Here is a 25,576-nt window from a genome sequence, read left to right as displayed (position 1 = left end):
ACTTGGACCTTAAATCCAAATGTAATGCTCAGAATTGCTCACAGTTCCACTTTTAGTGCCAGTTTATAATGGGAAGGGTTCAAGTCTCAGTCTTAATTTTGTTTGGAAGGTACCTAGGTGAGTATAGTGTGCATGAAGATTTCAGGTTCTAGACTTCTCTTGTTTTTTTTTTTATAGGGGAAAGAAAGTACATAAAAAAAAAAAATTCCCCTCATTTTTGGGTTGAATATCTCTGGTGGGGGACCAGATACGAACCTGAAATTTTCACAGAAATAAGTCCTCTATAGTAGCATTCTGCTGTAACAATTTTGAATTTGACATTCCACTGGTTACAGAGCTAGGGCTCGTAGAAATCTGAGGAAAAGCCTGCTTTATTCATGCATTTTCAGAAATGAACAGATTTACTATATATAAGCAAAACAAATAATCAAAATGAACAGTATTTTACAGTAATTATGTTTATGATTGACATACAATTGATATACAATAGGTCTAAAATGTTACTACATTTGATATTGGCAACAGTGAAGCATGATCTATCACAGGGATCTTCAAGCCTGCAGAGTTTAGCTTCAACTTCCAAACGTACCTGCCTGTAGTTTTGTAGTAATCCTGAAGACCTATGGTTACCTTGTTCAGATGTGTTCGATTAGAGTTGGAGCTAAACTCTGCAGGACAGTGGAACTCAAGTGCCATATTTGAAGAACTCTGTACAGTTGGTATGTATGAATAGGTTTTTTTCCAAATCTGGAATTACAGCGTTCAGTTAGGTGTTTTTACAAATGAACAGTGTCATATATAACAGAGCTATTATGTTGTTTCTCCTGTGATAAAAGTGACAACAGCTCAGAAGTCACTTACTGCTTTTAAAGTGCTACTTTATTTACTGTTGATGCTGTGAGCGCCATGTTGATTTGATGTCACTTGCTGAACTCAGGGTTGAGGAAACTGTCTCAAGTTTACAGGTAGGAATTTCTAGTATCATTTGTTTTTTAGTTTTTTCTAGATGGAGGTCAGAAATTCACAAGTCATGAGTTTTAGTCGAATGCAGCATTAGCCACCAAAATAAAAGACCCTCTTAAGATAATGCGTGCCGTAATGATTGCTTATTACCTCACCATTTTAAGCTGTAATGTCTTTGTATCTCATTTAACATTTAAACTTTAATATTCACGTAGTAGTATTATGCAGAAGGGCTACAGGAGCTCACAGAGAAAAACATGCACACAGAGAAAATCCCTTGTCTGTTGATTTTTTACATTATTGTTAGATTGGCTGACGGCTTGGGTATTCTGTACTATAGGTACATGCTGAAATCAAGATTTATCTGATAGACAGAACTAAAAATGGTGCCAGGCTAACATACACTAACCTTCCTGTCTCTGCTGGAGTAGTGTATCTACCATACATACACAATTAAATTGTCATAGTGCAATGACTGTAATGCAAAAACTATGAGATCTATGTTGCTTTGCTGTAAAGGCCAGAAAATGTGTGCATATTGATGTGTGTTTGTGAGTGTATTTGCTTACATATAGCTAGGGCTATAATGGAAGACAGCATGGCAGTTTAAAAGCAGGCAAGGTAGCATTCCTGAAATCAGAGCAGTGTGTTTTATAGGAAAAAGAAATCAGGTTCCATAACACACTCACTCACACACGCACACCTCCTTATTTTAAAGCTCATCTAATGCTAAAGTTAGCTATGACTTTAAAACAGAAAAGCATCACTAAGCTTAATTAAATAGCAAATGCCGCTTTGGTTTGGATTCAGTTAGAATAGTTGCCCATAATACTAAAAGCATAATAATAATAATAATAATAATAATAATAATAATAATAATAATAATAATAATAATAGGTTATTCCTCAGCCTCAAGCCCTAATTTCTCATTCTTTCTCGCAACTTCTATTCTTCTTTCCTCTCCTCCTGATCAGTCTTCTCAGCTGTTCCATCTTCTTCCTCCGCCATTTCAACACTGAGGATCTCCTCTCCGTGTTGGCGTGGGATCATGCGGATGATCACCGTGCTGTCCGTGGTCTGTGTCACCAGGTCATCATCGTCGTCCTGTGTGACTGTGCGCTGCATGGGTGATCGACGGTGAATGGGTGAGGGAGGGGGCACGGGTGCTGCTGTGCTGCTGGAAGGCTGAGAGATGGAGATATGGAAATGAAAGGTTATAAGATACATCATGTACCATGTATAAAAGTTTTAAAATTACAATTAAGATCATATGAAGGGAAACTCTAGAAATGGTAAAAATGCATGCAATATATATATATATATATAATATATAATATATATTATATATATATATATATATATATATATATATATATATATATATATATATATATATATATATATATATATATATATATTATATGAAGATAGGGCAAGCACCTGTAGTGTGGCTCCAGCATCTTTGTAGGTCTCTTTCAGTTTGGCGAACGTTTCTCCTTTGCCCACCTCCAGGGCGGCCTTAAACAGTTTGGGAGTCTCTGGTCGTAATGGGATCACCTGACCAGATTCCTTACCCACACCCTTCTCTTCTTGTGGCTTTGTATCCTTTGTTAGCATCTTCCTGAGTAATAGAAGCACACAAATGTGCTCAACCAAATAGGTCATGAGCATCAGTCCATGAGGGCACACAGCACTAAACAGCACTTCATATACTGTATATGCTCTAAAACAACTGATGTAGTTAGGAAAAGACTTGGCATGCTAATGATTTGAGCATTAATGTCTGTTAGAACAGTAAACAGTGCTGTGGGCCTTCAGGACATCTGTGGTTGAGGCCTTCACATCTTAATTACTAAATAAAGATAAATTCAGCACACTAGAGTGAGTACAGTGAGTACATACATACACTGATGGTGAATTGGATCCATGGGTGAGCAGTAAACAAGTATCATGAGACCCACTTCTGACTGATTTCAATTAACTCTCCACTAACATCATCACAAACAACGTTTTGGTTTAGTACACTGTTTCAACTGTAAGCAGATCTGTGCTGATTGGTTCACTCAGACAAGGCATTAATGGTGTACAGTGAGGGGAAATAAGTATTCAGCCCCTTTTGTTTTTGTTATTTAATATACTTCCTGTGCATATATCTGCTACAAACTTAGAACTTAACACACACGTTTTATACTTATAAGTACATAATGTCTTTTGACTTTGTGCTTATGTATAAACATGAACAGAAAATTAAGTATTCTTAAGCATAAACAAATACGTTTAAGAACCTTAAAGGGGTCATATGATATTGAAACATTTTTAACATTCATTATTTTGTTTATTGGGTGTAATAGAATAGGTTAACATGCTTTAATGTTCAAAAAATGCACTATGTGTCACATACTGTACATTATTGCAGTACCTCTATTCCCAGGCTGCCTGAAACGCTCAACGCTCCAAATCCCCTGCTTCTAAAAGGCCCAGAGTGCTCTGATCGGCCAGCTGATCCGCTGCGTTGTGATTGGACAAAAACCTCAAGTGTGTTTCGGAAATGCAACACCCCTTGGCTTAGCTTCAGCTTCCAAGGCTTCTAAAGCAATTCTAAACTCCTAAGCAACATGGCGTCGGGTTTGCCGTATGAGTTTGAGCCTCAGTCAGATTCAGAAAATGTGGACGATCAAGCGGAGCGAACTCTGCAAACACGACTTGAGCAGAACATTTCACAGCGGTAAGTTTTTACTTTGTAACTCTCTTACATTTCAGATACGATGTAAATTCCACCATCATGTTGTTAAGTCCAAAACTATGCAATGTACACAGCTTCTGTGTGTACATTGGTACTCATGTGATCTATCTTAGCTATCCTTGGAAATCTAAAATTCTTGTGATTCGATTGATATAAACCGTTTCAAGATACAATCACAACAACAGCTACAATCAATGTCTCTGTCAGCCCACCAACATACAAAGAAACACTTAAAAAAACTGAGGCAACTTAGCAAACTTTAGCTAGCACCTTAGCAGAGGTCTTCAATGGAGCCCTGGGCCACAACACAAAACTCCACATTTGGACAGTCAGTAGCAGATACTTCATAAAATAATCAAACATACTTACAGGTTCTGATTCAGAAGCACAAGACTGTCCAAGCAAAGTGGGAATCGCCTCACTTTTCAGAAGTGGCCTTTCAGAGTGTGGCCTGCCTTGTACTCTCCCAGGTTCACAAAGCTGTCCTCCGTAAAATGTGCTATGCACAAGCAAACGTTTGGGTTGTACTGTTCAGGAACAGCGTTATAAATAAACAGTAACCACTGATTCCTAATTTCGTCCGTTTTCTGAAGGCCAAACAAAGGAGTTTTGCTTTTGCACCGAAACACACAGCGTCTCCACGACATGATACCTGAATACACTGAATCCTCACCTTATGCTAATAGTTCATGTAGTGACGTGGACGTTTGTGGAAGTAATATCTGGACTTCGAATGACACCCAACCTTCTGGTCAGTAACCTAGAGCCTTAACCCACTGCCCATGGACTTGCAGTTTTCATAAATAAAGTCAGGAGATCACTCTATTCATATTTCCTTCAATGACATAATTCCCCAGTGACATTTACAGAGAAGCAGCCCCATAATCATGATGTTCCCACCTCCATACTTCACTGTAGGATCATACATGCAACCCTTAATTCTCCAAACATGACGAGCTAAATTATTGCCAAAAAGTTCTATTTTTGTTTTGTCTTTTGTTCTGAAAGTGTTCTGATTTCTCTAAATGATTGTATGCAAATTTTAGACATACTTCTCTGTGCTTATTTTTCAACAGAGGAGTTTTGCATAAGGTGTAGGAACTGTGATGATTGTAGTATAGTACATTGCTTATTGTTCTCTGTGTAACTGTTGTTCCTGCTGCTTTAAGGTTGTCCTGCAACTCTTTTCAAGTGACTGTTGGCTTCTCTCTTACCTTCCTTATCATTAGTCTGAAAGTGTGCTGTAAAAATTTCCATTGCGCACCTGTCCAAGGACGATTATTTGTTGTTTCCATAAACTCTTGGAACCACCATTTGTACTGTCAAGAATGTTTAAAGTCTTTGCGATGGATCTGTAGCTTTTTTTCATTTGAGTGTTGTTTATTGATGTTGACCCTGAGAATTTGAAGAAGCTCCTTCAATTTCACCATGATTGTTTGCACGATTGTGTGAAAGCTTCCCAATCAATAATACATTAAATATAGTATCCAAATATGTATCCCCTATCTATAGTATCCCCTATCATTTAAAAAAAACAACAACATGCGTATCCTTGTTTATGTTTATAAATACATATTTTTTTTGGTTGTATTTATAAGTACAAAGTCAAAAGACATTAGGTATTTCAATTTGAAGTAAATAAATGCACTAGAGGTATATTAAATAACAAGAACAAAGGTGTCTGGATACTTATTTCCCCTCACTGTATGCATATGTGTGTATGAGAATAGTTGCTGAGGCAGATCATCCTCTCACTTGGCCTTCTTGCGTAGTATTTTCTGGGACTCTGGGTAGTGCACCAAGATCTCAGAGAGGTCCTTTTTATCCAGGATGAAAAGGTTAGCGAAGCCGTGTGCTACCACATTAGCTGTGCGCCTATTTCCTCCACCTACTGCCAGCAAGCTGATAGAGAAATGCACTTAATTTGTTATACACAAAAATATTGTTCAGAAATGATGGTAATTCATCATACAGTGAAACTTCCAGAACACTCACCTGATTTCCCCGAAAACAGATCCGGCCCTCAAAGTGACAAACACAGTTTTACCATCAGGGCCTCCAACCACCTGCACCTCTCCAGCTTTGATGATATACATCTCCCTGCCGATCTCACCCTGACACAGAGGGAGAACATTCACATAAGCTACATAAGAGGATAAAAGACTTAATTCCAACTTAACCCTAAAAATATTTATATCACTAAAGTTATTTACACTCCCTCTGATCAGGAGAACCCTTGAGCATGGGAAGGTTTATGTGTCTATTTCTATAAATACTGTTTATATAGCTAATAACTGAACGAGCAAACTGAAGATCATTAACATTTAACATTAACATTTATGGCATTTGGCAGATTCCCTTATCCAGAGCGACTTACAATTATCAAATTTTTTATCCAACTGAGCAATTGAGCGTTAAGAGCCTTGCTCAAGGGCCCAGCAATGGCAGCTTGGTGGTGCTGGGATCTGAACTCATGCCCTTCCGATCAAAAATCCAACGTTTACATTTTATACAATATTCTACTAGCCCAGGGGTGGACAATCTTATCCAGAAAGGGCCGTTGTGGGTGCAGGTTTTTCCAACCAAGCAGGAGGCACATCTGATTCCACCTGTTTAATCAGTTGGTCTTGGCTTTCAATAGATTTAGGTTTGGCTTTTGCTCGGTTGAAATGAAAACCTGCACCCACACCCCTGTACCAGCCTCAATTGTAAGGTGATTGGTAAGCATTTTCACTGGAACTCTGAGGCTAATGTATGTAATAAATGGAAAGCTATCTCACTCAAAATCATTTATAAGTTATCAATAATGAATATTTTCCAATAACAGCATGTACTGAATTGTTTTATTCCCTTTACATTGCAGACATTTTCCACATTTAAATTTTTATTACTTTGTTGTAACTTTTAATGTTATGGAACGTCTGTGAGAAAAGTTAGTTCCTGTTATACAGTTCTGGTTCACTAATTTGATTGGTCGATTGGTTTCAAGAGTGTTTATATTTAATAGAACTGCACTGGGAGGTTTCACTGTGTTTATCAATCCGCTTGTCTGTGTTCGCCACATACAGTAAAATTCCACTTCCTAATTCATAACATGTTACCACAGTAGTGTTAGTGACATCATCAGCTCTAACCTTCTTACACACATAGTCTCCTGGGAGGTAGACCACAGACTTCAGTCTCTTCAACATGTCAAATATCATCTGTCTGTCACAACCCTGAGAACGAGAGCAAGACACATGAAGATAAAATGGCAAAATACTACTGTCTAGCACTGTGAAAAATAACATCTTATCGAGTTATAATAGCTTCAATATAGTCAAACATAGCCTATATATTATTTCCTGTTATAACATGACAATAAACCAAATAGAAGAGTGCATGTTTTGAAGTGACTCACTTGGAAGAGGGCCACTTTGCTGACAATGGTGTAGTTCACATCCACTGCAATGTCCAGACGCATCTTATCAGGCAGCTGTATGAGCAACTCCTGTTCATCTACACACAGAGATACCCCTCTCTGTAGTATATGCAATGTGAGGAACAATACCGAACAATACATGACTATACTAGGAAAACGCAACTTATCTAATTTCTCACTTACACCAAATGTAATCAGCCAAGACATGCGTAATGTATGAATATTACTTCTTTAGTTTTGCAGTGGTGCAAGAATTTCAGATTTTATTTCCTGGTATTTATATGCAGATGTGTTAAAGGACATAGAACATAGCACATTTTGTATCAGACCACCCAACTACGGGAGCAAAAATATTGGAAGGTGACTGACAGGTGTTTCTTGTTACCCAGGTGTGTCCTGTTAGATTGATAATAAAAAATAAATAGCTCTGAACATCCATTCTTGGTTTTAGGATTTGGTTTTACCGGTGAAGACTGCATTTGTTGTTAAAAAGGATAAGTGTATCATAAGAGAGCTGTCTGTGGAAGAAAAGCAAGCCAATTTGAAGCTGAGAAAAGAGGGAAAATCAATCAGAGGCATTGCACAAGCATTGAGCATAGCCTGAAAAAAAGAGAAAAGAAATCACTGGTGTACTAAGCAACAGACACCGAATGGGTCAGCCAATGAAAACAACAACAGTTGATGACAGAAACATTGTGAAAGCTGTGAAGAAAACCCCCAAAACAACAGTCAGTGACATCACCAACAACCTTCAGAGGGCAGGGGTGAAGGTATCACAATCCACCATTAAAGAAGACTTTGAGAGCAGATTTATAGAGGTCATACCACAAGATGCAAATCACTGATCAGCAGTAAGAATCACAAAGCCAGACTGGAATCTGCAAAGAAATACAGAGAGGCGCCACAAAAGTTATGAAACCAGGATTAACCTCTACCAAAGTGATGGAAAGGCCAAATTGTGGAGAAAGAAAGGATCTGCTCATGATCCAAAACATACAAGCTTATCCGTGAAACATGGTGGAGGTAGTGTCATGGCTTGGGCTTGCACGGCTGCAACTGGAACAGGCTTACAAATCTTTATTGATGTAACTCATGATGGTAGCAGCAGAATGAATCCAGAAGTTAACAGGAACATCTTGTCTACCAATTTACAGAGAAATGCATCCAAATTGATCGTGAGGAACTTTATCATGCAGCAAGACAATGATCCAAAAGACACTGCCTACTCAACAAAGGACTTTCTATGGGGGACAGTGGAAGGTTTTATACTGGCCAAGTCAATCACCAGACCTTAACCCAATTTGAGCATGCATTTCACCCCATGAAGAGGAGACTGAAAGGAGAAACCCCCCAAAACAAACAACAACCGAAAGATGCTGCAGTAAATGCCTGGAAAATAATCACAAAAGAAGAAACCAACAATGCGATGATGTCAATAAGTCATAGGCTTGATGCAGTTATTGTAAGCAAGGGATATGCAATCAAATATAAAATTTTATTTACTTTAATTTGCTTATCTCTCCCTATACTTTTGCTCACCTAAAAATTAGGTGGTTTGATACAAAGGGTTCTATGTTTTATTTTGTTTAATCCAAGTAGATGTAAATACCAGGAAATATAATGAATTTCAGCTGAATCCCATCATACAACTCTGTATTACATAAATATATCCAACTCCATCTGACTAGCTCTTACCCAACATGCCTTGTGATTGCCAGGTATAGTCATACCAGGTCTTGACTCTGTTCTGAACCTCACGTGGTATTCTATAGGCGGTCATGTAATTTACCGTGCTGTCCACACATGACCTGTAGTACGCCGGACCTGCAGTAGCTGCTCCTACAACATCTCTCATCTACACACACAAACACATTATTTGAGACTTTTTCTGATGTCTGAAATCACTCTGTAGCATTGCAGCTCTTTTTTTTCCACCCACCTGACCAATCATAATCGAGAAAGCGAACACACCCACAAAGTAATTGACTAGCTGAAAGACGATTTCAAAGACCGTCGTGGGATCTGGGAGACCTCCGATAGTGATCAGAGTTTTTACAGCAAAGTAGTAGCAACGGATATAACTGCATGATGAAAACACACACACACACACATTTTTTTTTCTGTATGGTATTGAGACAATAACACAGACTTTGGAGTGCATGGTGTAGGAGTCACCTGTTGCCTCTGCCATCATAGACCCATTTAGTGGAGCCAAGGCCCTCATAGTCAGAGCCCCAGTAGAACAGACAGGCGTTGCAATGCAGTGAATAGAGCAAGTACGCGCTGGTCCGGATCACTCTGAGAGAAAGACATGGGCGGAAGAGGACACAAAACTAACACCCTATTTGAAATTGATTAGTTTTACACGAGGAGTTGGGGTAATTCAATTATTACAGGAGTGCGTCTGGGATTTTATCCTTGTCCAAATCCATCATGTCAGTAATTTTTATGGAGTGTGCATGAACGTGTCTGGAAAGATAACACATTTCCTTCTATAAAAGGCCCAGTAGAAATAACCCCAAGTAATAAACTATAACCTGTCATGTTCAACACTACATCCAGTTACTCAAAGCCATTATCGTACCTGAACCGATTGGAGTGAATGACCAATCATTAGATGTACAGTGGGGTACAAATGTCTGAGACCACTAGTGAAAATGCTTCTATTTTCTATTCTTTTTTAATTAAATACAGCAATTTCAATAAATCATTATTAGAATTAATTCTATCACTTACTGACTATCTGGGAAACAGCAAACAGAATAAGAATTATTATTGTAAGTTGATATTCAATACATTTTTCGTATTGAGAGTTTGTGTTAAACTTTAAGTTGGTTTAACAAGATAATATGTCAAAATACTGAGGCAATAACTTAAAGGAAATAGCTTAGTATCTTGTAATAAAGACATGTCAAAATAACAATATAATATCTTAAAATAATTCGTTATTAAAATGAAATACAGTGGTGCTTGAAAGTCTGTGAACCCTTTAGAATTTTTTACATTTCTGCATAAATATGACCTAAAACATCATCAGATTTTAAAAGTCCTAAAAGTAGACAAAGAGAACCCAATTAAACAAATGAGGCAAAAATATTATACTTTGTCATTTATTTATTGAGGAAAATGATCCAATATTACTTATCTGTGAGTGACAAAAGTATGTGAACCTTTGCTTTCAGTATCTGGTGTGACCCCCTTGAGCAGCAATAAATGCAACTAAAGATTTCCAGCTTCCAGGACTGTTGATCAGTCCTGAAACAACTCCTTTTTTTCTGAGGTCTTTCCACAGACATGTGTTGTGAGGACCGGACTTTGATAGATCCCTGTTTGTTAAATAAAATAGGGTGGTCACTCACACTTCATTGTCAACTCATTGTTTGAAAACACTTTTGACACTTTTGCCACTCACAGATATGTAATATTAGATCATTTTCCTGAAAAATAAATGACCAAGTATAATATTTTTGTCTCATTTGTTTAATTGGGTTCTCTTTGTCTACTTGTGTGAGAATCTGATGATGTTTTAGGTCATATTTAGGCAGATATATCGAAAATTCTTAAGGGTTCACAAACTATCAAGCACCACTGTAATAAGATATTAAGCCACTTCAAACCCCCCCCCCCCCCCCCCCCAACATGCATTTCAGTGGTTCCAGTAAAAGTTGCCCAATATATAATCTCTTTATCTTAATTATTGGCACTAATAATTAAATAAAAAAAATTCTTGGAAATGGAAAAAATCCTCCTGATGACAGGTGTGTGTGTGTGTGTGTGTGTGTGTGTGTGTGTGTGTGATTGTGTGTAACTTTAAATTGGCAGTGTAAATATGGGAATGGGACACTAACATCAGCCTTTTGGTTTAGATTTGCAAACATACTTTTATTTCAGCTAATATTTAAGTCCATTCAAGGAAGATTTCATCTAGATTTCAAGTAAAATTTCATTTGAAATAGAACACAATGTTAAGTATGAATGAAATACTATATAGTGTATAAATAGATATACTGTACATACACATTTTAATGTACAGTATTTGCGTATGATGTGTACTCTAGGCTTACCTGTAAATGTAGGCTTTTTTCATCACTGCCTCCAGACGATCGTTAAATTCAAAGAATGCCATGTACTGACAGAAAGAACGAATAGTATTAATATGATTTAGGCTGTATGGCAAACAGAGAAGTATATTTATTAACTAATCTTCTGTAGTCCTAGTTGAGTATGTATCTAAGTGCAGTGTAAATTGTGCTTATTTAGCACTGCTTTTACCTTTAAAATGCGCGGGAAGCGCAGAATGGATTTAACGCCTGTGAAATAGTACAGAACATCCAGGGGCAACAGACTGATCATGTCCATCTGAAACATCCAGATATCAGTCAAGCCCTGGACAGGCAAAGCTAGTTGTGTGGAAATGCCATGGCTACTCTATTAATATGTTAAAGGAAAGATTTGCCAAAAACTTATTTAGTTTATCAGCCAAGAGACGTTTGATGTCTGAAGTTTTCTTCTTAAACTTTTTAGATATAGCAAAAATATACGCAGTTATAGATATACAATGCTGTGAAAAAGTATTTGCCCTGATTTCTTCTGATTTTGTGTATATCTTATACTAAATAGTTTTATATCTTCAAACGAAATACAACATAAAACAAAGGCAACCTGAGTAAACACACAATACAAAAAGTATTTCTTTATTATATTTTTTTAAACTGAAGCAAAAAGCGTTATCCATGCTGTCGAAAAAGTTCTATTTAAGTGTTGATTTGATTGAACAGGGTTTGCAGTAATCAGGCCTGGTTGCGTCTAGTCCAGCTGAACCCCATTATGAATGCAGTTTCATAGATATGTAACAATAAGTAACATTATCATTTAATTTTGTGTTTACTCAGGTTACCTTTGTTTTATCTTAGAATTTTTTTTTCAATTTCTGAAACAGTTTAGTTTGAGATATACACAAAACCAGAAGAGATCGGGATGGGGAAAATATGTTTTCACAGCACTGTACACAGACATCTTCAAATATTTGCTTCAAAGGAATCTCATTTCAAGTAGTGATATTTAGAATAACTTCAAAGCACGTAAAGTTTTCAGACTAGCAGGTCATTGCAAGCAGGTCGTTGCAAGCAACGTCCTTTTTTATCTACAGGTTAAAAATTGATGTCAATTAAATTGTTACTGTTACTCATGCACAGAAAATGTGTTACACTTAAAAAAAAAAAGTGTTGTGCAATGCTGCTTCAAAGGAGGCAAGAGGGTGTCCTTAATGAAGCACTGTGCTTGTACGGCTGATAAAGGGCTTTTGAGCAGTCCACTACAATTAGGGTAAGAGGTAAGTTTGTAAATTTTTAATTTTTTTATTTTTTTATTTTTTAGCAAACTGTTCCTTTAAAGGCTAGTACTCACCTTAAACCGTTCCGTTTTCATGTAATTTTCTCTCATATCTTTTTTATCACACTGAAACACATATATCCAGAGACACATCTATTAATAAAAAATATATGCTTATTATTTTTTTAAATGATGCTGAGCTTTAATAGGATTTGTTGTTGCTGGATGGTGTTGTTTGTGTGCATTATCTGAATATAAGTGCATTGTTTACTGTAAAACTGTGAAATCTCATGCATATGTTTATCCATCTCACTCTACGCACCACTATATCTCCCGCACGGACGAACTGTAGCCTGGGCTGAAAGACCGCAATGTCCAGGATGTAGATGGTGTCACATAAATAGTCAGCTAGCAGCCACAGGTGGATGTTCTCTGGAGTTTGATATGGGAACGCCCAGCGCACCGGGATCAGCCACACGTTATAGTTCCAAGCACACATCACGAAAAACAGCCACACTACATAGATCAAATCTGATCGGAGGAAAAACAGACAAACACAAAGCCATGATGAGCAGGACAACAGCAATTCCACCTACTCTATCATTCTTCTGCATTTCCTAATATAACAAATGCTAATAATAATAATACTATATATATATATATATATATATATATATATATATATATATATATATCCAATTTCACATTATGTCACATATTGTATGTGATCCCATGTGAACATGCATTTCAGTATGCCATGCCCTGAATTTGAAAGAAATAACTCTTTTGGGCAAATTTTATTATTTTTTTCCTGTTATCTATTTCAGCCTTATCAAAATTATGCGCTGATATGGAGAAATCAAATCAGAGGCGCAAGAAACACACACATGGCATTTTACAGCAATTGTAATCATTAGCTCACAGTACTTTTGTGAAGATTAATAGTGGGTTGTCTGCTTCAATTTTCATTTTTCAACCAAAGGCAACTTTGTAGTGAATAAGGATGAGTTTGCTGCCTGTGAAATTACACATACAGTCTAAGAGTGAAGAATAGCATGTTGCTGTAATTCTGGAGCACTGAGCATTGTCTCACCAGTGAAAGGATCGATGCTGGAAGGGAAACGATACTCCACGATGGCTCTCAGCCAGTCTGGCATGGGGGGCACCTTGGGCACTTTGACTTGGTAGCCCATGAACTCCAGGAACTGCTCCTCGTCACTCTCATCATCAGCAGGAACATCTTTCTTCTCCTCAGGGGGAGGAGGTGGAGGAGGTGGAGGTGCGGCGGCCTTTTTGGTAGGTGCTACACAAAATGAAAAAGTGCATTTCATTCTGGAAACCATGCATTCACATACAGTAATATTTATGGGCAAACAAGTACAGGCAGGGGACAAATGAAAGAGAAAAAAAAGCGCATTTTGCTAGAACACTTGTGTCCATAAACCAGTTTTTAACTGTGTGATTACAGAGGACTTATAAGATTATGAGATGACTCTAATGACAAACTTTGTGATAATGTGTTCTCCATGTCAGATTATACTGAATGATGAACATCCTCTAATGATAGACCTGCAGTTATAGAAAATTACTACGGTACTTTATGTTTACGTTAATAAGTGCAATCCCGGCTCATGCAGTAAAATAAACAGAGACATTGTTCTACGTGAACCTGAAAAAACGAGGACATTTTTCTGTCCATTAGCATGTTTTGTTCACATTTCGCCATTGCCACAACCACATTTGTAACTGTCCCGAGAGTTTCATGTCCTCCTATAAATGAACATTTAGATGAGCATCATAGCAGGGATTATACTCTGAGATGGTGTTCATCCCTCCAGTACAGTTCTAGATACATGTAGAATCTATGTCCGTGTACATCAAAGATCTCCTTGGATCTTATGCTGGCCTAGCAACTTAATAAGTCACCTTTTGTTGGTTTTTCCTTTAATTTGTCACCCCTCTACTCACTTGCTGAGGGACTCTCTTCTTCAGACTCATCTGGGTCAATCAGCCTCTCTTTAGTACGTTCTGTTCGTTCCTTAAACAGCTTGATCAGCTCCTGCAGACGTTCGTTAACCACAACACTTGTCTGACTGGCCGAAGAGAGAGGACGCTCAGAACCACTGCCACAAACGATACAATACAAACATGGGAGTACAGGTATACGTAAGTACAAGTACAAATGCCAGTGACAAACTGTACCACATTTTAAATTCCCCTCTCCCTTTATTTCAGTCAGGTGACCTATGCACAATTTCTATCCCTAAGCTCTGTAAGGATGTTCTAATAGCATTATCGATTGCCAAGAAACTACATGAAAAAAATGATCATTAGTCAGCGGTCTGATCTCTCCACTGAGGATTTCCAAAGGTTTCCTTTCCATGTCTGTAAACACCAAACAAACATACATTCTTATTATATGTCTCATTATATTTTTTATTCTATGTGGTTTGTTCACCATAGTAGATCCACGCTCACTAATTGTAGCTACCACATGGAATAAGAAACCTTAACCAGTGATAGAACAATTAAACAATAAAACCAAATCGGTCATCCATAGAGGGTGTGGTGGTGGCTGGGATAAAAAGCAAAAATGCCCACAAAGTTTTCACAGTCATTACTTTAGTAAAGCTTATAAAAGAAATATGATTTATTTTTAGTAGTAGGTCTTTATTTGGAGTGCAGCTAAGAATAACCATGTATTATTTTAATGCTTCTATTAGATTCTGTTCATTGTAAACTTGTTGGTTGTACCATTCCTTCAACAAGACTATTTCAAAGAATGTAGTGTTCAGGCCAGTCACTCACTCTTCCTCCACAGTGAGGAGGCCATGCCGGGGGGTCAGATCTTCCTCTTTCTCCTTTTCTTCCTCTTCAACTTGTTCGTCTGGCTGGAAAGCCCTCCTGAATTAAAAGACAAACAAGCATGCTGTATTAGCTAAAAGAAAAAGAGCAGAACAATGAAACCAACCGGACCAAAATTTCAAATGATTGATAGTGTAAATAAATGCTTCAGGACTCACTCAATGAGCACTGCTTTGCTGTAGCAGTTTAGAAAGTAAAGATAAAAAAGGAAGATGCGTTATTAGGATTTTGATAAAGATTGTCCTACAATTCCAGTCAACTTCACTTTACTACATTTAATATGACAATATTCAATGCCATTTCAGTATAAGCATGCTGCTGTCCACTACACCAGCTTTCAAAGTGAGGCTCACCTCTGCGTGGCCATCACAGGAACGGGAACAGTGAGGCTGACACCGTTCGACTCCTGGGGTTCAACAATTTGAGGTACGATAGGAATGGATCCATCATCAACTTCCTCTACACTCACATGAGGACATTCTGAGATTACATCAAAGCATCAAAACTTTTCAGAAACAGCTACTCTCTGGCACTTTTGTATCTCTGTGGTCAAAAATCCAAGAGGTAGTCATAGCCAAATCTCCAGATCTAGGATCTGAATGAATTTTGATACCTTTGTCCATTTATGTACAACTAACTGGGAGAGGTATCAAATTATTCACTTCTTTATGAAGATCATGCAACCGGACACTCATCTTAATCAACCTTGTTAGTTCCTGACAAATTCATTCAGATCAATGGTGAAATGACTTCAGATTTATACCACATGACTTACTACTAATACATAAGGCAGAATATTATTCTCCTTAACACCATGGGATCAAACACTTCATACTCACAGCAACTACAGCAACAGCAATTTAGCACGGCACAGCCTAGCATAACATGACAGGGTAACACAGACCAGTAGCTAATTCACCTCAGTTTTTGCTTGAGGGCTGGTGGATCTCAGAATAAGGGAATGTTGAGGTTGAAGCCCTTCAGATTTAGTATGAAGCAGGTGTTGCTAGGGATGATGGGATGTTCTATGCTCTGGGTTCTCTGAGGGTGCGTTTGGTTTCAAGGCACTAGCTACAGACAAACTCCAGGCCTATACTTTGCTGTGCTTAGGAAGTCCTCTTGAGGCTTAAGCCTGTTGCGGCGCAGGAGAACATTCCGACAGTGTTGCTGCACCTGTTTTGGGAATTTGCAAGAGTTCATGGTACAGTGGGAGCAGGTCTTGAGGCAGGGAGGGTAATTTGTGACGGGTGAAGTTGCTTTTATTCAGTAGTTGGCTGAAGCTACCGAGGTACTGAGAAGCATGAAGGAAGCACAGCATCAAGTGCCTTACTGCAGAAGAGCTAGACGGTGCTCAAGGCAGGCAGACAAGCAAGTGCTGGATGTTACTGCAAAAGTGGTGCTTGCATGGCCTTTTTTTTATTTATAAAACTGCTTCATCATAACTAAGCATAACAGCTAATCCAGAATTATTGAACTTCTGAGGTAATAATGGATTGTTTCTTTTGAGTGTAATCCATTGGAGCAGACAATATATCAAACATATAAAACACAGTATCTGGAATATCAGACTGTTTTCTTCTAGGTTCGTTGCAAATTTACACCTAACACATGTGCAGCGCCTTGATGATCCACACTGACCTCCACATTCCTCTTGAAATGCCTCATCTTCCTGTAGAGAGATGAGATGATTGTTAGCCAAAATATGATGATTAGCCAAAATAGCAATCCATCTAAAAGTAAGCCTCTACTCACAATTACAAACCCATAACTACAGAAAACCAATCCATAATTCCAAAGGCAGAATGCCAATAATCCCTACTTGCAGTTTCAGAATGGCAATTCCTTGCTGAAATAATGGACATGCAGTGTTACAGTCAGTGTACCAGTCTGTGATGCTGAAGCAGGAGCTCAGTTTGTGGACAAAGTGTTTAGCAGTTAACTTATGTCCTTATCCTCATCTATGGTCATACGCTATGGGTAGTGACTGAAAGAATAAGGTCAGATGGCAGAAATGAGGTTCTCTGCAGGGTTGCTGAGCTTACGCTCTGTGATAAGGTGAGGAACTTGACAATTCAGGAGAACCTGAGAGTACAGCCAATGCTCCTCCAAATTCAGAGGAGCCATTTGAGATGGTTTGGACATCTTATAAGGATCTGTATCAGGAAAGTCCCACTAGACCAGGGGTGGGCAATCTTATCCGGAAAGTGCCTCCTGCATTCCAACCAAGCAGGAGGCACACCTGATTCCACCTGTTTAATCAGTTGGTCTTGGCTTTCAATAGATTTAGGTGTGGCTTCTGCTCGGTTGGAATGATAACCTGCACCCACACTGACCCGTTCCGGGTAAGATTGCCCATCCCTGCACTAGACAGAGGCCCCAGGGCAGATCCAAGATCTGCTGGAGAGATTATATCTCACAGTTGGTTTGGAGTTATCTGGTGACCCCACAGGAGCATCTGAAATCTGTGGTTCAGGATATATATGTCTGGACTGACCTTCCCAGCCTGTTGCCACAGGATAGCAATCACTGGCATAGCAAACCTAAATTGAAATATTAGAATAGCAATCCTTGGCATATCAATCCCAAGTTGCAATGGCAAAAAAGCAACAGTTTCAACAGTGGAATAGCAGTTCTCAGAAAAGCAATTGCTGGTCGCATCTTCGAAATACCAATCCATACAATACCAATTCCTAATTGCAATAACAGTATCACAGTCCCTAAAATAGCAAATCTTTGCAGTTGCCAAATAACAATCCATATGCTACCAATCCCTACAATGGTTGCTTTAGCAGAATAGCGGTCCCTAAAATAGGAATCCTTACTTGTAGTTTCAGAATAGCAATCCCTAGTTGCAATCAAATAGCAATCCCTCATTACTGCCCTGATTTGTTTTATTACCTGTACAACAGCTGGAGTAGAGGGACCTGAAGCAGCTGTTTCTGGCTGAGTGATTATGACTGGAGACACTACAGGTGAAGGGGTCTTTGCTATAGCATGATCTTCTCCATCAGGTTCTGGTTCGACAGCTGACTCTCGTGGTGGGGCGTGTTCTATCTCAGGTTGACTTGCAGGAGTGAATTCCTTTGGAGGAGGTGGCTCGGGTGACTCCTCTTTTTGTGTGATCTGCGCTGTAATCTCAGTTTTATATGTTTTAAGCTCCTCAACAGGGCACACATCCACAAGACACCTGCACATGGAGTTTCATTAGAGAGGGAGCATGATGAGAGCAACATAACCCCACAAATCCCAATACCACAGACACATGAGACCATGATTGGACTATGACAGCTTGTTGACACTTTTATGTGCTTTTACACAAGAACGAAACTACATTGGTGGAAATTTTGGAAATTAGCCTGTTTAAAAGACCACTTCACCACAGTGTTAAAGGAATAGTTGGGCTTCTTCGAGATTGCACAAAAGCTAAGATGCTAATGTAGCTAGCAAGCAATGTTAGTAAATTCATGAATTAAAATTCAGTAAGCACTTTATCTTGATCAGGGTAATGGTGACTGATAATACTGGGTGCAAAGGCAGAAATACACCCTGGATTGTACGTCAGTCATTTATAGTACACGGTTTTTCTCACCCACTATATTTTTTGCAAGTGCTTGCGATAATATCAGCTTTCTGTTATAATGCTGGCTTCAAAATGTGGGAGACAGGTCTATGAGGATGGAATGATACCAAATTGCATTTAGACCAAAATGAAGCAGATTTTTCAAGATGGCTGACCTCATAACAGCAAACAACATTAAATAAATAATTGAACAGATTATTTTTTAATGGAACACTATTGTTGTCAGTTTGTGAGCAAACCTATATATCATTATACATATCGTGTATCATAGAAATACCTTTGCGAATTGTGATATGATATTTTTGCCACATTGCACATGTGAACTGTATAAGCCCTATGAAACTTATTGATAAAGATGCAGGTTTTGCGTGGAGAAACATACCTCTTAATGTCTGTCCTGTTTACAATGGAGAGCAGGGTTGTGGTAAAAGCAGTAACACAAGAAAACGTTTCAGTTCAAGCACATAAACAATTCATTTCAAGCCAGAAAGCTTTAAGCGAGCTGTCTGAACTCTACTCAGCCTCCCACCATAAAAGCTACCAGTGCAGGAAACATTAATTTGGAAGGGATGAGTCAGATAAACATGTGGTGAAGTAAAGGAGGATGAAACTAGTAGTTAGGCTCTGACATCATTTCTCAAAAATAACATTCTGACCAGAAGACAAGAATAGATGGACATTTTAGGGAGAGCAGTACCCATTGTCCAAGATGAAGACTCATTACATTACGTCCTGCACTTGATCTTTTAGAATAGTATATGCTACAGGCCAAAAGTTCAGAAGCAAACTCATTAGAATTTCAAACATATTTAGCAAAAATAAATATATTACACTGAGCAGTTGAAAATTTTTTTGCAAACTCTGTTAATACAGTAATTCCTTAGTTAAAGGAACTGGTCACAAAAAAAGAAGAAGCTTAGAACAATCAAAGTTTGTGCCATAAAAAATGTGGGGTGACAATGTTTTAATAGGTAATGTTAACCATCCAACATCTGTCCTTATCAGCTGGCTGGTTCTCAAAACATCTTGTAGTTTACAACCTTCTCATACAGGTTGTGAAATTTATTTCAATGTAAATTATTACTCAGTTGAATTTTTAGCCATTATGTCAGTAGCTAGATATAGCTAGTCTACAATGCATCATAACTGGCATGAACCTTAAATGCTGTGTTCTGTCATTTAATTCAAATCCCACCTTTGTCAAATAAATAAAGTAATAAAATCAAATCAAAACCAAATGGTGGGATTCATGTTTAGGGCAGTGGATTCAAGATGATTCAAATTGTTATTGTCAAGCCTTGTTACTGTCTGTTATCTCATAAAAATGTTTATCTTTGCTTCTTAAGTTTGGCATATAGTATAATTTATAGTATAATCTTTCTATACCATCATGTGCTCCCAAATGCTGTAAAATACTGCAATACATAATGTAATAAATAGTTAAAAGTTAAAAGCAACTCTTTAAATCAGGGGTGTCAAATCTTATCTGTGAAAGGCCGATGTGGGTGCAGGTTTTCTTTCCAATCAGGCAGGAGCCACACCTGGTTCCACCTGTTTAATCAGTTGAGCCTGGCCTTCAGTAGACACAGGTGTGGCTTCTGCTTGGTTGGAATGAAAACCTGCACCCACACCAGCCCTTTCCGGATAAGAATGGACACGCCTGTTTTAAACATATGAACAAAAAATACATGGAAGTTATAAGCAGTGCAGCAGGTAGCATAGGCCATGCACAAGCAATCATGTTTGAGCACCCAACCTCCAGCACAATCACAGTCACAATTTTAAAGTAGGTTCAGAGCTTTTCAAGTCTGAGATGTAGATATAAAAGTAGAGATTAAACAAGCCACCAATTGGATATCTATATATAAAGTACATGTACTGTATATACCATTGGTCCACTACCATTCACTGTTTATCAGTTATATCAGTTATATAGCATATATAATATACTGTAACTGCATTTAGACAGTTAATAAGTAAGGAATAAAACCTGACTGGATATACTGCTGCAAGAATATACTGATGAAGACACATGCACAGTTATTGTTGAATTGGTTACATCTAATGTTGTGGAATGTTTGTGAAGCATGGTTGCTGCTGTTATCACTTATGTTACAGCAGCTATGAACAGCCATTCTCTCACTTTCTCTTGAGGTTAATAATACAAAATACAGCTTTACTTCTGACTGTTATACAGTGCTGACAATGGAGACTTCCTTAAATATTAAATAAACACGAAAAAAATCACCACATCAACAGTGATATGATCTTCCAAGTTATATAACTGAGAATTATGTATAATACAATACAATAATATTGCACTTTGCAGGAGATTGAGAATAGGAAGTACAGTAAGGTGCCATTTTGGTCACCAGGGTACTTTATTAAATATCATTTGCTAGCACTTAAAAGACAAGAATGAACATGTGAAATGTGTTACTATTTAAAAAAAAGAAATTTGTGAGTGCAAAACTCAATGGCACAAAGAGTGACTGCTAAAGTGTTTAACTGAATAATATATTTGAGATGGGAATGTGGTGGGTGTGGAAGTTAACTAGGAAGTCATTAGAGTTTCAGACATGGTTATTCTCCCAACCGTTAGTTAATTGGGATAACTCTATACATGGCATCGATCCCATTAAAATTAAACAAACTGTAATTTGTCTCAGTTTTCAAATACAGGATTAACCGAGTAAAATTGTGCATTCATTTTTGAAAGATGATGGACACAGTTGTTGGTAGTGGACTCTAGCTTTTAAACAATGCTATATGTCTGAGCCGGTGAATAAAGTATTTTGCATAACAGTACCAGATTTCACGAAAGCGCTCTCTTAGATTTTAAGATGGAAACCTAATTAGTTCAAGAGAAGTTGCAGCCCATCATGTTTTAGTATCCATGATACACACTGTAAGTTTGGGTGCTACTTTTTTTGTCCTTATTTATTGAACACCCTTACTCTGCATTTTTACTCTCCCCACTGTCTTCCTCACTCTCCTCACGCAGCGGCTGTAACCTGTATGGCAAGCCACAAACAACTCCTCAGCTTCCAAAAAGGCACCAGACAAAGAGAATCCACAGCAAAGGGAAGTGAAAAAGCAGACTGAGCATCGAGTACTGTAAGTGCAAACTCTCAGTCTGCACCAAAGGGCAATGGGTGGGGTGTGGAAGGAAAGAAGCGAGGGAGGACAGGGAGTGATGGGACTTACTCTGGGTCATCTTCATTCTCTTCCTCCTGGATATTGGAAAGTCTTTCAAGAAAAAAAAAACAGTGAACAGGTGAAGAACAGGTGGATGAGTTTGGTGAATATGCAGAGGAACAAAGTTAAGAAATTACAAATACTTTGTTACTTTGTTACTGTAAGTCTGGTTTTCAAGTATGTTTACTTTTACTCATATACTATTAACTCATATAGTATTGTACCTTGAGTTATTTTTACTGTTACCATTTACTTCTATAGTTTCAAAAGTATTTGCTACTTTCTTCTACATCACAGCCTTAAATCACTCATTTGTACAGTCATAAGGCGATTTTAAGCTCCAGACAGCTTCAAGCAGTTGATCTAAATTCCTAAAAATAGAAACTTTAACAGGTGTGACAGCAAGAATGAGACCTAAGACCAATCACTGGCAATTGTCTGTTCCTATGTACACTTTTGTTGGCATTTGTATACATTGACATTTGTATTGCGACAGTTCACTATTAGCATTCGGTTAGTTTGTATCGTCAAAATAATTATCGTGCTAGCTAACGTTTACGTGGTATTAGGAATAAAGCTGTTGTTAGTTGGCCTTGGCTAATTTTTTCCCATGTTCCTTGGTTCCATGGTGAAACTAATTAATATCAGTGCATGATTCCAAGCAGATCTGTTTTTTTTTTGTAAGTCTTTCTTGTATTTTCATACTTTAAAGAAATTCAAGAGTTGAGTGAAGAATTTGAAACTGTACTTCAACTTTTACCAGAGGAGTTATTTTGATCAGATTGGTAGTCGCACTGTTACTTGAGTAAAGATTTTGGGTAATTTGACCACCTCTCTTTATATAGAGAATATTATTTGTGAAATCTTTGAAGCTATACATTTTTGTCGCATCTCTAGATCTCCATATTAGACTACAAGATCAAATACGAGCTCTATCCGATGTGATAGGTGTCATTATGCTGCATTATGTTGGAGTAGATTTTGCGCATGTCTGTGTGTGTTTATGTGACTTACTGCTCTCCACTGTCTGGTTCAGACACACGTTCTGACTCTGTGACTCTGATTACAGTGTGTTCCTCCTCCAGCTGTCTTACTGCCAATTCAGCAGCCTGGCGTGCCAACTCCTCCGCTATCCTCGCCGCCTCCAGACGCTCACGCTCCAGCCTGCATGTTCATTTGTTCATTCATCCATTCAAACAGCTAAAATACTGTACTATAATGTACTTTACTGTACTATACTATAACTAACCCACTTAAATGTTAGCTACTATAACTATATTATCTTCACAATGATAACAATCTGCCTTTCTCACAATCATGGTCTACATGTACATTTCAGATTAAAGTGGCCCAAATCACTTTTTTTTTTTCATCAGAAGTGACATGGATTTGGATTCTTTTCCTATGATAGCGTGAACAGCAAATGTTACATTAAATCTTTTGGACCATGAATCATTTGTAGTATTGAAATCCACTATGTGGCAATGCAACTTCAGTCTTAACAGTCAGGTTAGAATTTATTTTGATCATAATTTCACACCAGCATGAATTAAGGAAGAAAGACAGAGGACATGAGGTGTTAGGCCTAATCGGTATTTGGACCAAGGTTTCACTGTGCATCACGGTGTTGCCTTTTGTGTCTTCTTTCATACAACATAGTTGTAGTTGCTTTACAATTGTACAAATGGGTAAAATCTAATTTGTTTGTTTGTATATTTGTGTTTTATTCTTTATTTATTTATGTGAATTAAATACATGCTTTCCATTAAATAAATATTACAAAATGTTTTCTTATGCTTTATTAGATCAATAAAAAAGATGAATTTAGGAAAATGGAGATTAAACAGTGTTCAGAAATACACAGACTTGACATCTACAGACACAGACTCTGCTTAGTCCAGTGGGACAAATCAAATTTAGTGTTTATACGTATAAACAGAAAAAATTTAATATTTGGTTTACGTCATAACATTGAATCCAGAGACATGCCGCTCACCTCTCTTGTATGGAGATCAAGGCAGCTTCCTCAGCCTCGCGTCTAATGTTCTCTATTAGAGGAGTCCAGCGCTCTGTTTGTGTCTCAGCATCCTCCTGCTGTGTGATGAAGATATCAGGTATGGTGTTGTTTAGGACATCCTGCAGGGGGCAAATCTGATCCTCCATATGAACTTCAGCCTGTTTCTCCAGTTTGGCATTGAGCAAACAAGCTTGCTCGACCTGCTGCTGCTCCCAGTCTGAGTCCACCTCCTCTAGCACCAGGTTCTCCTCCAGCACCAGTTTCTCCTCCAGCACCAGGTTGTCCTCCTGCACAAAGTCTTCCTGCAGGATGCAAACTGAGCCAAAAGTAAACAAAAAAAATCAGAAAAGAATAGGATGGCATGTAGTAGTGGATTATTATGCATTATTATGAAATTTGAGAGACATAGCTGTGACCTGATCAAGCCTTTTACATGTATTTTACATAAAAATGCTTATACATTTCTTAATGGTTAACTTGAGATGTTCTATGCTTTATTCCACCAGATTCAACTTACTTTATATGGCCAAAAGTATGTGGACACCTGACCATCACACCCAAGTGTGGTTCTTTACCAAACTATTGCTACAAACTGTGTAGAAACACACAGTTGTCTATGGGGATGCACCGATACCACTTTTTTTCAGACCAAGTACAAGTACTTTTGGGTACTTGCCGATACCAAGGACCTATATGAGTACTTCACACTTTTCGGAATGCCCCACGTCTGAAGCATGTCATCAAACGCACCTGCTATGGCTTGGCCAGTGTGCGAACCCCTAAACTGCGTTGCTTGTAAAACGACTCTCTGGGGAGTAAAATCCTCATCAAGCCACTGTGCTGTTCAACTTATAAGAGACATTGGGCTGACACTGCTAGTCCAAATATCAGTGGTGAAGCTGAAGGCCGAAATGTCCTGCAACAGGTTCCTGATGTGCTTTTTCACCAAGTCATGCAGCTTTGGTAATGCGGTATCTGTAATGTGGTGATGGCTGGGAATCTCATACTTTGCCTCAAGTACACCAAGAAGACGACGAAATCCTGTGTTATCTACAACTGACAACGGTTGGTCATCAAGAGCAATGAACTTGGTAAGAGCTTCTGTTATTGTTACTACCTGTGGGTTGTCTCTGGACATTTTCTCTCGCTTCTCCAGCGTTTGCTGAAAAGTTGGTTGTTGCTGTTTCCCGCTGCAAGCATTAGCAAACTCTTTGCACTCGGCATTATGGCTGCTCTTTAGATGTTTAATCAAATTGCTTGTGTTAAATTAGCTGTTTTTCCCCCTCCTCTTGACAGTTTAGCAGAGCATAGTTTGCAGTCTGCTCTACTTTTATCATCATCACATATCTTAAAATATCTCCAAATTGCTGACATTGCTCCTCTTCCGACTACCTGCTCAACTGAGGAGAGGTTATGCTATGTCACGTTGTCACATAAAATGGTATCAGTGCGGTTGTA

General features: G+C 38.2%; 1 protein-coding gene across 1 annotated transcript in view; it reads right to left on the bottom strand.

Annotated features, from left to right (window-relative positions):
• Positions 1 to 355: 355 nt before the first annotated feature.
• cngb1a (cyclic nucleotide gated channel subunit beta 1a) overlaps positions 356 to 25,576 on the bottom strand; it is a 42,155-nt gene continuing 16,934 nt past the window's right edge. The window contains exons 16-37 of the mRNA XM_053678234.1: positions 24,098 to 24,434; positions 23,116 to 23,265; positions 22,111 to 22,152; positions 18,222 to 18,510; positions 16,962 to 16,992; positions 15,677 to 15,803; positions 15,267 to 15,362; positions 14,427 to 14,581; positions 13,552 to 13,761; positions 12,781 to 12,989; positions 12,534 to 12,584; positions 11,400 to 11,486; positions 11,192 to 11,256; positions 9,303 to 9,425; positions 9,067 to 9,208; positions 8,823 to 8,982; positions 7,107 to 7,204; positions 6,841 to 6,924; positions 5,702 to 5,820; positions 5,462 to 5,608; positions 2,404 to 2,584; positions 356 to 2,148 (exon numbers count right to left, since the gene is read on the bottom strand). Coding sequence (XP_053534209.1) covers positions 1,909 to 2,148; positions 2,404 to 2,584; positions 5,462 to 5,608; positions 5,702 to 5,820; positions 6,841 to 6,924; positions 7,107 to 7,204; positions 8,823 to 8,982; positions 9,067 to 9,208; positions 9,303 to 9,425; positions 11,192 to 11,256; positions 11,400 to 11,486; positions 12,534 to 12,584; positions 12,781 to 12,989; positions 13,552 to 13,761; positions 14,427 to 14,581; positions 15,267 to 15,362; positions 15,677 to 15,803; positions 16,962 to 16,992; positions 18,222 to 18,510; positions 22,111 to 22,152; positions 23,116 to 23,265; positions 24,098 to 24,434 — 3,143 coding nt within the window. The 3' untranslated portion in view covers positions 356 to 1,908. The remainder of the gene's footprint in view (positions 2,149 to 2,403; positions 2,585 to 5,461; positions 5,609 to 5,701; positions 5,821 to 6,840; positions 6,925 to 7,106; positions 7,205 to 8,822; positions 8,983 to 9,066; positions 9,209 to 9,302; positions 9,426 to 11,191; positions 11,257 to 11,399; positions 11,487 to 12,533; positions 12,585 to 12,780; positions 12,990 to 13,551; positions 13,762 to 14,426; positions 14,582 to 15,266; positions 15,363 to 15,676; positions 15,804 to 16,961; positions 16,993 to 18,221; positions 18,511 to 22,110; positions 22,153 to 23,115; positions 23,266 to 24,097; positions 24,435 to 25,576) is intronic.

Source organism: Ictalurus punctatus, chromosome 4 (genome assembly GCF_001660625.3).
Source record: "Ictalurus punctatus breed USDA103 chromosome 4, Coco_2.0, whole genome shotgun sequence".
NCBI lineage: Eukaryota > Metazoa > Chordata > Actinopteri > Siluriformes > Ictaluridae > Ictalurus > Ictalurus punctatus.
Note: the sequence above shows the minus strand (reverse complement) of the source record. Positions and strands in the feature narration are given on the sequence as shown.